The sequence below is a fragment of the Triturus cristatus genome, chromosome 10 (assembly GCF_964204655.1).
Source record: "Triturus cristatus chromosome 10, aTriCri1.1, whole genome shotgun sequence".
Lineage (NCBI taxonomy): Eukaryota > Metazoa > Chordata > Amphibia > Caudata > Salamandridae > Triturus > Triturus cristatus.
Genome location: NC_140593.1, coordinates 1,230,446,753 through 1,230,460,292, shown reverse-complemented (window position 1 = coordinate 1,230,460,292; position 13,540 = coordinate 1,230,446,753). Strand labels below are relative to the sequence as shown.

At 56.5% G+C, this 13,540-nt stretch overlaps 1 protein-coding gene across 1 annotated transcript in view; it reads left to right on the top strand.

Moving 5' to 3' along the window:
• LOC146797149 (deoxyribonuclease-1-like) overlaps positions 1 to 11,010 on the top strand; it is a 67,160-nt gene extending 56,150 nt beyond the window's left edge. Inside the window, exon 10 of the mRNA XM_085629824.1 lies at positions 9,674 to 11,010. Coding sequence (XP_085485950.1) covers positions 9,674 to 9,882 — 209 coding nt within the window. The 3' untranslated portion in view covers positions 9,883 to 11,010. The remainder of the gene's footprint in view (positions 1 to 9,673) is intronic.
• Positions 11,011 to 13,540: the final 2,530 nt, after the last annotated feature.

The following is a 13,540-nucleotide window of genomic DNA, read 5'->3' as shown; positions in this document are numbered from 1 at the left end:
GGATGGCGTCGATCTTCGGCTCTAGAGGGGTGACCTGACCGCTCCCGACCTGGTGCCCCAGGTAGACTACTGATCCTTGCCCAATCTGGCACTTGCTGGCTTTTACTGTGAGGCCTGCCTGGCGCAGGGCGGTTAGCACTCTCCGGAGGTGCTGGAGGTGCTCACTCCATCCGGAACTGAAAACGGCGATGTCGTTTAGATAGGCCGCACTGAACTGTTCCATCCCGGCCAGGACCCTATTCACCAGTCGCTGGAAGGTGGCCGGGGCATTTTTCATTCCGAAGGGCATTACGCGGAAGCGATAATGCCCATCTGGGGTGGAGAAGGCGGACCGCTCCTTGGCTTCCTCTGTGAGCGCAATCTGCCAGTATCCGCAGGTGAGGTCGAATGTGCTGAGGAACCGGGCCGCCCCGAGTCGGTCAATGAGCTCGTCGGCTCGGGGAATGGGGTGGGCATCGGCCCGGGTGACGTCATTGAGCCCCCGGTAGTCCACGCAGAATCGGAGCTCGGGGGCGACACCGGGGGCCGCTGCCTTCGGAACTAGGACCACGGGGCTGGCCCAGGGACTATCGGATGGCTCGATCACCCCCAGGGTCAACATCTTCGAGACTTCAGCTTGAATGCAGGACCGGACCCGGTCAGGGACTCGTTAGGCTCGGTGTCTTACTGGCGGGCTGTCCCCGGTGTCCACGTCATGGACACACCAGTCGGTGACTCGGGGGATCAGGGAGAAGAGGTCGGAGAATTGTCCTAGGAGCTGGCGACAGTCCGCTTGTTGCTGGTCAGTGAGGGATGGGGAGAGGTTCACTCTTTCCACGGAGCCATCCTTCTCCTTGACACACAGGAGGTCCGGGAGGGGATCGGACTCATCTTCGGCCCCGTCATCGGTGGCCAGCAGCAGGCTCAGTTCTGTCCGCACGAAGTGAGGCTTGAGGCGGTTCACGTGTAGGACCCGCAGGGGATCCCGGGGCGACTGGACGTCCACCAAGTACGTGACTGGACTCTTCCGCTCAATCACTTTGAAGGGCCCGGTCCACTTGTCCTGGAGGGCGCCAGGCTTCACGGGGGCCATGACCCATACCTGCTGGCCCGGCTGGAACTCAACCAGAGTGGCATTCTGGTCGTACCAGCGCTTCATCTCTTCTTGGCTTGCCTCCAGGTTGGCCTCGGCCAGCTCTCGGAACTTCCTGGTCTGGTTCCGGAGGGCCAGAACGTATTGGAACACATCTCGTGGGGTGGTCTGGGGTGCTGCCTCCCACCCTTCCTTAACCAAGCTGAGGGGACCTCGGACGGGGTGTCCATATAGTAATTCAAACGGGCTGAACCCCAAGGACTTCTGTGGGACTTCCCGGTAAGCGAACAGGAGGCAGGGGAGCAGGACGTCCCACTTACGCCGGAGGGGTTCTTCTAGGCCGTTGATCATCCCTTTCAGAGTCTGGTTAAACCTTTCTACTAGGCCGTTCCCTTGGGGATGGTACGGGGTGGTGAACTTATAGGACACTCCACATTGTTGCCACAGGGACGTCATGTATTTTGAGATAAAATTAGTGTCGCGATCGCTCACGACCTCGCGGGGAAAACCCACCCGGGAAAAGATCCCCATCAGGGCTCGGCCCACCACGGGAGCCGTGACGGTGCGTAGGGGGATCGCCTCAGGGTATCGGGTGGCGTGATCCACTAGGACCAGGATGAAACGGTGACCTTGGGAGGTGGGGGGATCCAGGGGCCCCACGATGTCGATCGCGACTCGTTCGAATGGGGTACTGACGACCGGGAAGGGTTGGAGGGGAGCCTTGCGCTTCCCCCCACTCTTCCCACTAGCCTGGCATGTGGGACAGGACTTGCAGTGGGCTTCTACATCTGCTTTCATCCTAGGCCAGTAAAAGTGAGTCACGAGACGGCTGTAGGTCTTGTCCTGACCCAGGTGGCCGGCGAGGGGGACGTCGTGGGCCAAGCCCAGGGGGAAGTCTCGGAAGCGTAGGGGTACCACCAGCACCCGGCCGGATCCTAGCTCCACCGACTTCTGCTCACTGTACAAGAGGTTATTCTCCCAATAAACTCGGTGCGTTCCGGTTTGGTCGCCTGCGGCTTGGCCCTCGGCCTGGTGCCGCAGTCCGACCAGGGAAGGACAGGTGGCTTGCTCCCGGCAGAACTCCTCCCGGGTGGGCCCGCCCTCGTGGCGCCACGGGGCCAATTCAGCCAGATCGCCTAACTCGGGGACCGGGGTGGTGTCGGACGGTGAGGGTTCGTCGCTGGCGACTGACCCTCCCGATGGGGGGACGGGAGGACCCTCGGCGGGGACTGCTCTGACTCCCTCGGTCGGGGTGTCCTCAACTTCCCCCAGGGGTGTGAGTCGGGCGGACATAGATCGGGTGGTGGCGCACACCCACTTGGGGAGTCCCATCATTCCTAGGTGGGCCTTGCGCTCGACGTACTTCCAGGGAGAACTCTCCAGGTCGGTCCCTAAGAGGCAGTCGACCGGCTGGGAGGTTCTTACGGCAACCCTCAGTTTACCTATCACCCCTCCCCACTCAAACGGCACCAGGGCTACCTGACACATACTCTCTCTATTATCTGCGGAAATTACGGGGCAAAAGACGTTGGGTAGGATCTGCTCCTCGGGGACTAAGTGCCTGAGGACACCGGTGATGCTGGCCCCGGTGTCTCGCAGGGCTTCTATTTGGTGGCCATTGATCTTGACGAGCTGCCCGTACTTCTTCGTGTTGGAGGGCAGGAGGCTACCAGGGACCATCTCTCTATCTCCCAGGGATACTAGGGCCATAGCTGCGGGTTCCCACTCCCCGGTGTCCTCAACCTCCTCCCCCAGGGCTACGTTGGCTATCTGTCTAGCAGGGTTTGCAGCAGGGGGGACCTGGGGGGCCATGGGGCACTCCGGGTCATTGGCGTAGTGCCCGGGCTTCTGACAACGGAAACAAGTGAGGGTTACCCGGTGCCCCCGTCTCCCGGGTGGTCCGGAGACTGGTGGGGGGGGCGCCGGGAAAGGTGGAGGTTGGGTCTTCGGGGGACTCGACTGGGACTCTCTCTGCCCTCCCTGGTTCCCTCCCCCTCTCTGGCGGGCTGGTCCCTGACTGGCTCGGGGGTATTCTCCTACAATGCTCCGGGGGACCCGGGTGTTGGTCCAGCGGTCTGCTTCCACAGCCAGCTTCCTGGGATCGGTGAGTTTGCTGTCGAGCAGATGCTGGCGTAGTTCCACAAAGCAGTTCGCAGCCAGGTGTTCCCACAACATGAGGTCGGTGAGTTCCTCGAGGGTGGTGACCTTGCTGCCCTTGATCCACCCATCGAAGACCCTACTGAAAAAGTTTACATACTCCACCCAGGTGGTGCCCGGGATCTTCCTGCAGTCCCGGAATCGCTGACGGTACATCTCTGGGGTGAGGCCGTACCTGGTGAGGAGAGCCTCTTTCATGTGGCTGTAGGAAGTCTGCAGGGAGATGGGTAGGTCGAGCAGGGTGTCCCTTCCTTCGCTCAGAAACCGTCCCCACAGCCTGCCCCCCAGTCCTTCTGCGGGACCCGATGAGAGGTCATGGCGACCTCGTAGGCCCTGAACCATTGTTGAATGTCATCATTTTTATAATATTCTTTGACCACGTCCTTGGGGATGTGGACCTTCTGTTCCGCCGGGGAGGCTGCCTCTCGGTTCCCCGGGGGCCTCCCTTCCTCGTTTCTGGCTTTGAGCTCGATCTCCTTCAAGCTGCGTTCGTGCTCTAGTTGGAGCTTCCTTCCTTCGTGCTCCCGTTGGAGCTTCTTCTCTTCCAATTCGCCTTGTACGCGCATTTGTTCTACTGCTAGCTTTTTTTCCGCTAATTTCAATTCGCCTTCGATTTTGAGTTTGGCTAACTCGAGTTCGTGATTGCGACTTCTCTCTCTGTCTGCGAGTTCTTCCGGGGAAGGGCCCCCGTCTGGCACGAAGCCTCGCACCTGATTGCTGCTGCTTTCGCCTTGGGGGGGTTCTGCTTCGTCGTGTCGCTCCCCCATGCCTTCTGGGCGGGAGGCCCCGGCATCCACCCAAGCTTTCAGTGTTTTCTGCAAATCTTCTTTGGTGTTGAGACCGGTGGTAGCGATTTTAAGTTCTTTGCAGAATTGCTTCAGTTCTTTGTGCGTGTATTCTTCTAGTTGTTCCACCTGGAACACCCTGTTGGTGTTGGTTTCTGCGGGGCTCATGGCGCTTCCTTCTGCCATTTTTGTCGGTAGTGCGTCAGTCGTTCACGGTACGATCTCTAGGTTATGGGCCCGAACCCCGTTGCTTGCCACCAATGTTAGAAGGCGACCTCAGAGGGGGCCGGAGGGGGCCCTGACTGTCCTGAGACCCACCCTCAAAGTATCGTAGCCGGGCACTGGCGGGAGACTCCGCAGGGGAGGAATCTCGTATCTAGGATCGTACACTCGGCACCACACGACAAAGAGACACCACACCGAGGGTTCTTAGGATTCAAGCTTTATCAAATCGAAGTGGTAGGATCTTTATGATCAGCAAGGCAGATATTTACAAGCAGAGCGTGGGCTCACAGAGTCTTGGCGGGGGTAGGAGGTAGCGGGACAGTCTTTGGGGGGATATGGATCAAATGCAGGAGCGTACCCGGCGCACAGCTCACAATCCTAGAGCTGGGGGATACGCTTGTCGTCGTGGGGTCCGGCGGGACCAAAGAGAGTCTGGGGGAGCCGCGAGTCACTCAGCAGGCTCAAGCACAAGTTCGGAGATCTTACGATCTTCAGGGAGCCGCGAGTCACTCAGCAGGGCTCAAGCACAAGTTCGGAGGTCTTACGATCTTCAGGGAGCCGCGAGTCACTCAGCAGGCTCAGGCACAAGTTCGGAGGTCTTACGATCTTCAGGGAGCCGCGAGTCACTCAGCAGGGCTCAAGCACAAGTTCGGAGGTCTTACGATCTTCAGGGAGCCGCGAGTCACTCAGCAGGGCTCAAGCACAAGTTCGGAGGTCTTACAATCTTCAGGGAGCCGCGAGGCACTCAGCAGGGCTCAAGCACAAGTTCGGAGGTCTTACAATCTTCAGGGAGCCGCGAGTCACTCAGCAGGGCTCAGATGTTCCAAGGCGAATCTGCCGGACAGTCCCAGAGCACCCCTTGTTATAGGTCGACCCCTCTTTGATGTCCGGAGTCTGTGCAGGCAGGGGTCTTGTCACCTGGGGGTCGCTTGTCGAGGTTTCCTGCCATTGTCTTTTGATCCTTTCAGGGCCGGGTCGGGAGGAGTCCCAGACACCCAGCAGGCGTGGAGCCAGCCCTCAGGGAGGCCGGAGGGCCGATCGAAACCCATCGTCCCAGGGGAGTTCAGAGGTGCGATAGAAACGGCTCCTCCCTCTCTCATCCCCTGGAAGCGTGATGTCCTCCAGCCGGAGTGGCGCCTCTAGGCCCGGGTTGTGCTGGGGCCAGGCGGCCATCTTGGTGCATGAAGTGGGCACGCGTGCCCGGGGTGGCCGAAAGGAGAGAGGCCATGGACGGGGATGCCCGGGTCGCGTGTGTGTGTTCTGGTGGGAAGGATTGGCTGGGCCGTGTGCTTGGGGTCCCAGGTACCAGGTTAGGTAGTGCGAGGACAGGAAGAGCCATGCTACGAGGCCGGGTCTAACAGTCATGTTTGGCCTAAATGGCAACATGTAAAAGCCCACAAAATTAAGAAATTATTTTAGCAAATTTTGTTAAATTTCGACTTAAACTTGAGCTTCTCTTAAACTGAAGAGATGTCATCTGAGACAGTCTTTCAGCAGAAGGGGGGCTGAGCAGCAAAGCGTCCTTCACCATTTATCTACTTGTGGCATTTGATAACAGCAAGTTTGTCATTAGTCGTTCTGTAGTCTCAAGAGGGACAGTTATTCTTTACTCTAACCTGAAATGAAAGAGTATCTGAACTTGCAGAACTTAAGGCATCAGGCAAAGGACCTTCGACCATATTTTCCATTTGATAAAAAGTCACTGAAGGTCTCTGGACCGTTGGATGTGCGGTCTCTATTTCATTTTAGAGAGTCTTTATATTGTAATATATGAACCTCCCTTATGATTTTCGGCAGTTCAAATCACCTTCTAGTGAGTTTAAACTTGGGCTGAAGTCGATCCCTAAATCACAATAAAACACAGCTGTCAAGCGCATAACAGGCGGACCTTATAGCTATCGTGAAGAATAAATATATAAAACAGAATATAAAAAATCAAATGCAAAGACAAGACAAAATATAAATTGACTTAGAACAAGAAAATTACTTCTTTTTTGTCTCCTTATTCAGTTCCTAAGCGTCTCAATATCTACGCATACTACATATAATCGGCCCGTGGCACTCCCGTTTTTACTGTGCAGCACTTGGCACTTTACCTTTTGTTAGCTCCCTCTTCGCGTTCCCATCATTACGTACACCATGAGAAGAAAGGACACTCACGAAGTCTGAATAACACGCATGTGCATTTGAAAATACCGAGGTCGGCATTTGAGCTACGTATTACAAAACCTAAAAAGTGTTATTTACGAGTTGTGTAACGTTGTTGCTGGTAACAATCAGATCATAGGATCAAACTGAACATTTGTGTCCCAACAGTCAACTAAAGTGCCCCCGCCCCACCAAGTCGGAGGTTGCGGTGAACAAATTTCTTAGGTCTATGGTGGTGTTGGGTGAAATGTTGGGGAGTAGTTATGACGGGAGCGGGACAAGGGAGCCCTGGCTAGTCTTTTTTCCACTCCCCCCTTACCCAATGACAGACCAGACAATAGGCTGGTGGTTAAGGAGGTAGGGCAGTGGCGATATACCTCTTCACATAAAGGTGTCACCACAGGTATGCCGCTGTGAGTCTAATTGTGCCTGGTTGGCGGCAGGGCTGGATGTCAGGAGACACGCCCTTTGTCGCCGACAGCACGTGCTCTGACTGCAAGGGCACACGCCTTCACCCACAGCCACTGCTGCCAGCACGCGCCGCTCGGTCTCCACCCCCGCCTCCGAAAACGCAGGAGCGCGCGAGCGTGCAGCGCACCGTCTGTTGCGTCCGCCCAATGAACGTGCCTTCTGCAATCCAACCGCCCTCTTGACCTATGTCGGCTCGCCCCAAGCTGAGAGGGAGAAGACGGGAGTAAATGGCAGGGGGGTTTAAGCTACCTCACTTCCGATTGCAGCTACAACAGCCTAGCCCTAACACTCTTGGTCCAACCTCTGCCACTAAGCACAGACCTCCTCCGATACACCTTTTAATTGCATGGCTCAGACTTGCACACTCATCCTAACCTACCCGCTAGCCAGGCGTGATGATACCACCCTCTACAAAGAGCACCCAAAACTGTCCAAGTTCCACAAAACCGACGGTTGCCAGCAATGCTGAGGTACGCCACCAGCCTTAGACTACTCTAAAAAATATATCAAGTACCACCTTCTGAATAAACAATTAATTGCAAATCATGCCTTGCCTCCTGGCTAAATACCACACGGGACACAGCGTTGAGTGTGCGGCGGCCTTGGCAGGCTTCGGGTGTCAGGGCGGACCGTGTTAGGAGACTGCCTGAAGGTCCTGTGTTGCGCTGATGCAGTGTGCGAGGAGGATCTCCAGTCAGGGTGGGCGGGGCCTAAAGGAGACAGGGCGGACACCAACCCCTCTTCCAGAGAAGCCGGACACAAAAGCAACGACAATAGATCTCACCAAGGCGAAGCAGCGCATGCGCTGCGACGCAGGCGAGACCTAAAAATGAATACTGGTCTTTAGGTTGAAAGTTTATGGCAGGACACACAGCTGCTTGTAGTCTGCACACCACAGACCTAGGCTCCCAGGGTTCAGTAAAACACAAATTGTATGTCCTTTCACAACATTGACAATCCTTGAAAGGCCAATAGGGGCCCCCGACAAATGTGGACGGTCTGCGTGGGTACCCGCATTCCCCATGTCTGAATTCTTGGGATAAACAAAGGGATAGATACTGTTACATCTCTCCAGGATATCCTACAAGCACTGCAAGAACATGTTGGTAATCACATACAAGTCTGGCCTGCGTCTTGCTTCAAACTACTAGTTTTAAAATAACTTACTCATATATTCCATGTCCTGTGTCACCATGTCCCAGTATGCCTTCATATTCAAGTGTCTGTGTCTCCATGTCCCAGTGCCTGTGTCTTCATGTCTCAGTGGCTGTCTCTATGTCCCAGTGTCAGTGTCCATGTCCCAGTGCCTGTGTCTCCATGTCTCAGTGGCTGTCTCCATGTCCCAGTGTCTGTCTCCATGTCCCAGTGCAGGTGTACAAGTCCCAATGTCTGTCTCTATGTTACAGTGCCCTGTGTCTCCATGTCTCAGTGTCTGTCTCTAAGTCCCAGTGTCAGTGTCCATGTCCCAGGGCCCTGTGTTTTCATGCCCCAGTGTCTGTCTCCATGTCCCAGTATCTGTCTCCTTGTCCCAGTGCATGTGTCCATGTCCAGTGCCCTGTGGCTGCTTGTTCCAGTTCATGTGTTCATGTCCCAGTGTATCTGTCCATGTCTCAATGTCTGTCTCAATGTCTGTCTCCATGTCTCAATGTCTGTCTCCATGTCCCAGTGCCTGTGCCTCCATGTCCCAGTGCCTGTGTCTCCATGCCCAGTGGCTCTGCCTCCATGTCCCAGCGCCTGTGTCTCCATGTCCCAGTGTATGTCTCTATGCCACAGTATCTGGCTCCATGTCCAGTGCCCTGTGGCTGCTTGTTCCAGTTCATGTCCCAGTGTATCTGTCTATGTCCCAGTGTCTGTGTCCATGTCTCAATGTCTGTCTTCATGTCCCATTGTCTGTGCATCCATGTTCTAATGTCTGTTTCCATGTCCCAGTGTCTGTCTCCATGTCCCAGTTCATGTATCTCCATGTCCCAGTGCCTGTGTCTCCATGTCCCAGTGCCTGTGTCTCCATGTCCCAGTGGCTGTGCCTCCATGTCCCAGTGCCTGTGCCTCCATGTCCCAGTGGCTGTGCATCCATGTCCCAGTGCCTGTGTCTCCATGTGCCAGTGCCTGTGTCTCCATGTCCCAGTGCCTGTGTCTCCATGTCCCAGTGCCTGTGCCTCCATGTCCCAGTGCCTGTGTCCATGTCTCAATGTCTGTCTCCATGTCCCAGTGCCTGTGCCTCCATGTCCCAGTGGCTGTGTCTCCATGTCCCAGTGCCTGTGTCTCCATGTCCCAGTGTCTGTGCCTCCATGTCCCAGTGCCCGTGTCTCCATGTCCCAGTGCCTGTGTCTCCATGTCCCAGTGTATGTCTCTATGCCGCAGTATCTGGCTCCATGTCCAGTGCCCTGTGGCTGCTTGTTCCAGTTCATGTCCCAGTGTATCTGTCTATGTCCCAGTGTCTGTGTCCATGTCTCAATGTCTGTCTCCATGTCCCATTGTCTGTGCATCCATGTTCTAATGTCTGTTTCCATGTCCCAGTGTCTGTCTCCATGTCCCAGTTCATGTATCTCCATGTCCCAGTGCCTGTGTCTCCATGTCCCAGTGCCTGTGTCTCCATGTCCCAGTGCCTGTGCCTCCATGTCCCAGTGCCTGTGCCTCCATGTCCCAGTGCCTGTGCCTCCATGTCCCAGTGGCTGTGCATCCATGTCCCAGTGCCTGTGTCTCCATGTCCCAGTGCATGTATCTCCCAGTCCCTCTTTTTTTGCCCGCGTTCCCCGGTGTGCTCTGCCTTCCTTTCCTTTATACACAGATGTTGACTGTCTCTCTTTTTCCCAAGGTAACTACAGCGGGGAGCGGTTCCCGACCAGCCCCACCCTCGGCATTGACGGTGGACCCTCCCTCAATGGCGCCTGCAGCTGCGCGGGTGTCGATGTCACTTCCTGCCAGGGCCGCTGTGGCGCCTACTCCAAAACCTTACCCTGCAACTGTAACGCCTCCTGCGTCCAGTACGTCAGCTGCTGTGTCGACTACAAGGAGCACTGCTAGGCAGACCCCGGGTCTGGACAGATGGGCCTGCCAGGGCAGACTGACCGTCTGAGTGACAGGACGACCCCACAAAAAGCTGGTGTCTGGAAGAGGCCAGTGAGCTGGGGCAGAGTCAGCCAGTGTCAGCTAGAGTAAGGCCTATAACTGCCTCTGCCCCCAGCCCTCCACCTTTCAGAGGTACATGTCTTGCTCATGGCTGACTCTTCCCCAGCCCTTTTGCCTCCCTTTAATATGAATCTTGCCCAACCCTACTGCCGTTAGGAGGTGCTAGGGCCCATAGGCCTGGACTCTTCTTAGAGTGGGCCCACCCAGGTGACTGGTAAGAGGTTGTGAAACGTATAACTGCTTTAAGGTCCTACTTTATGCTCCGGTGCACCTCCGGCATTCAGTGCCTCTTTTAAGGGCTTTTATGGGACACCTTCCTGCACAAAAGCAATCCTAAGAGGTGTTTTCCTCTTTCTATGTGTGCTGCAGAAGGCATCACACATGGAAACAGAAACTACTCGTTGCACCTCACCGGGGGAGGCGGGTCCCCAGGTTTGCGTGATTAAGTAAATCTGGGTCAGCGTCAAAATCCAGGGGTGTTGCATGGAAACAGCTACCGCAATGCCCATGGAACGCCTCCTTGATGCAGAGTAAGGCGACGCAGCAATTTGCACTACCTTGCCTTACGCCAAATCTATGACGCCATTCAAAGCCACCAAAATGGCTTTGTGTAACCTCATAAATATGATTTTGTAGTTTGTGCCGCCAGAGCGTCACAAAAAGTGACACTCCGGCAGCGCAAGGTGTTCATAAATAAGCTCCCCAGGGCTTAATTTGTAAAAGAGTACGTGCCGGTGCCCCAAGCTCTGCTCAGAAGACCGCGACCGGTGCTATTAAATGTTGGGGTTCAGAATGCCAAGGCTACACAGTCCTGAATTTACCCCAGGCCTCTTTGATCTACCGCCAGATACCCCTTGCCCTCTTGTCTCTCTTGCAGTTTCCTCTTTTCTTGCTTTGGGATGGTTTTTTGTCTTTCTGTTCCTCGGTCTTTCCCATTTTGTGTGTTTTTCGCTCTTTTGCTCTCGCTAAAAGCCTGATCAGGGAAAATAAGTGCCAAATGAGTGCTAGTGGCCCCAGCCAGCAACCACTGGCTCAAATTAAGCACTGCAGACATCCTTCTCTCCCCCTCATCATTTCTCAAGACTCTTTCCCGTCCTCACCAGCTCCTCCTCACAGAACGTATCAGCTCCTCAGAAGCTCCCCTGACTAGCCTCTCACCACCTCTTTCACTAGTCCCGCCTCACAGTTCCTGCTCAGCAGTCCTCTTTCTCCCCAGCTCTCTTTCATTAACTCCCTGGACGAGCTCCCTCCTCGTCAGTGGCACCATCACTGCTCCACTGCAGGTCCTCACAGTTCCCTCTCACTGGCTCATCTCTGGCTCCTCCTCGTCTGTGGCGCCCTCACTGCTCCACTGCAGGTCCTCACAGTTCCCTCTCACCGGCTCATCTCTGGCTCCTCACTGCTCCACTGCAGGTCCTTACAGTTCCCTCTCACTGGCTCATCTCTGGCTCCTCCTCGTCAGTGGCACCATCACTGCCCCACTGCAGGTCCTCACAGTTCCCTCTCACTGGCTCATCTCTGGCTCCTCCTCGTTTGCGGCGCCCTCACTGCTCCACTGCAGGTCCTCACAGTTCCCTCTCACCGGCTCATCTCTGGCTCCTCCTCATCTGCGGCACCCTCACTGCCCCACTGCAGGTCCTCACAGTTCCCTCTCACTGGCTCATCTCTGGCTCCTCCTCGTCTGCGGCGCCCTCACTGCTCCACTGCAGGTCCTCACAGTTCCCTCTCACCGGCTCATCTCTGGCTCCTCCTCATCTGCGGCACCCTCACTGCCCCACTGCAGGTCCTCACAGTTCCCTCTCACCGGCTCAACTCTGGCTCCTCACTGCCCCACTGCAGGTCCTCACAGTTCCCTTTCACTGGCTCATCTCTGGCTCCTCCTCGTCTGCGGCGCCCTCTCTGCTCTACTGCAGGTCCTCACAGTTCCCTCTCACCGGCTCATCTCTAGCTCCTCCTCATCTGCGGCGCCCTCACTGCCCCACTGCAGGTCCTCACAGTTCCCTCTCACTGGCTCATCTCTGGCTCCTCCTCATCTCCGGCGCCCTCACTGCCCCACTGCAGGTCCTCACAGTTCCCTCTCACCGGCTCATCTCTGGCTCCTCACTGCCCCACTGCAGGTCCTCACAGTTCCCTCTCACCGGCTCATCTCTGGCTCCTCACTGCTCCACTGCAGGTCCTCACAGTTCCCTCTCACCGGCTCATCTCTGGCTCCTCACTGCCCCACTGCAGGTCCTCACAGTTCCTTCTCACTGGCTCATCTCTGGCTCCTCACTGCCCCACTGCAGGTCCTCACAGTTCCCTCTCACTGGCTCATCTCTGGCTCCTCCTCATCTGCGGCGCCCTCTCTGCTCCACTGCAGGTCCTCACAGTTCCTTCTCACTGGCTCATCTCTGGCTCCTCACTGCCCCACTGCAGGTCCTCACAGTTCCCTCTCACTGGCTCATCTCTGGCTCCTCCTCGTCTGCGGCGCCCTCTCTGCTCCACTGCAGATCCTCACAGTTCCCTTTCACTGGCTCATCTCTAGCTCCTCCTCGTCTGCGGCGCCCTCACTGCTCCACTGCAGGTCCTCACAGTTCCCTCTCACTGGCTCATCTTTGGCTCCTCCTCGTCTGCGGCGCCCTCACTGCTCCACTGCAGGTCCTCACAGTTCCCTCTCATTGGCTCATCTCTGGCTCCTCCTCATCTGCGGCGCCCTCCCTGCTCCACTGCAGGTCCTCACAGTTCCCTCTCACTGGCTCATCTCTGGCTCCTCCTCGTCTGCGGCGCCCTCACTGCTCCACTGCAGGTCCTCACAGTTCCCTCTCACTGGCTCATCTCTAGCTCCTCCTCATCTGCGGCGCCCTCACTGCCCCACTGCAGGTCCTCACAGTTCCCTCTCACTGGCTCATCTTTGGCTCCTCCTCGTCTGCGGCGCCCTCACTGCTCCACTGCAGGTCCTCACAGTTCCCTCTCACTGGCTCATCTTTGGCTCCTCCTCATCTGCGGCGCCCTCCCTGCTCCACTGCAGGTCCTCACAGTTCCCTCTCACTGGCTCATCTTTGGCTCCTCCTCGTCTGCGGCGCCCTCACTGCCCCACTGCAGGTGCTCACAGTTCCCTATCACTGGCTCATGACTGGCTCGCTCTTCAGTAGCTCCGTCCACACCGGCGCCCTCTAGCCCTCCCTCACCAGTCCGGTCCACCGGTGGTGCAGAAAGGGTGCCATGGGCCCTAATGCAAGCAAGGAAGAATGGCCCCCGCTGGCCCCCATTCACTAGTAAAAGACTCAAAACTGCTGGTGCACAGGGTCTCTCACACTCCTGACCCATGCCCCTCAATAGCTCCCTTCTCAACAGCTCCTCTTCATGTCTCCTACCTCAGTAATGTCTCACTGACTCACTCCCTACCTGCTCGCTCCACACCCACCTGCTTCCTTCTCACCAGCCTGCTCCCTACTCACCATCCTGCATCCTCCTCACCAGCCTGCTCCCTCACCAGTCGGCTTCCTCCTCAGTGGCCTGCTCCCTCTTCATCAGCCTCCCTCCTCACCAGCCTACTCCCTCACCAGACGGCTCC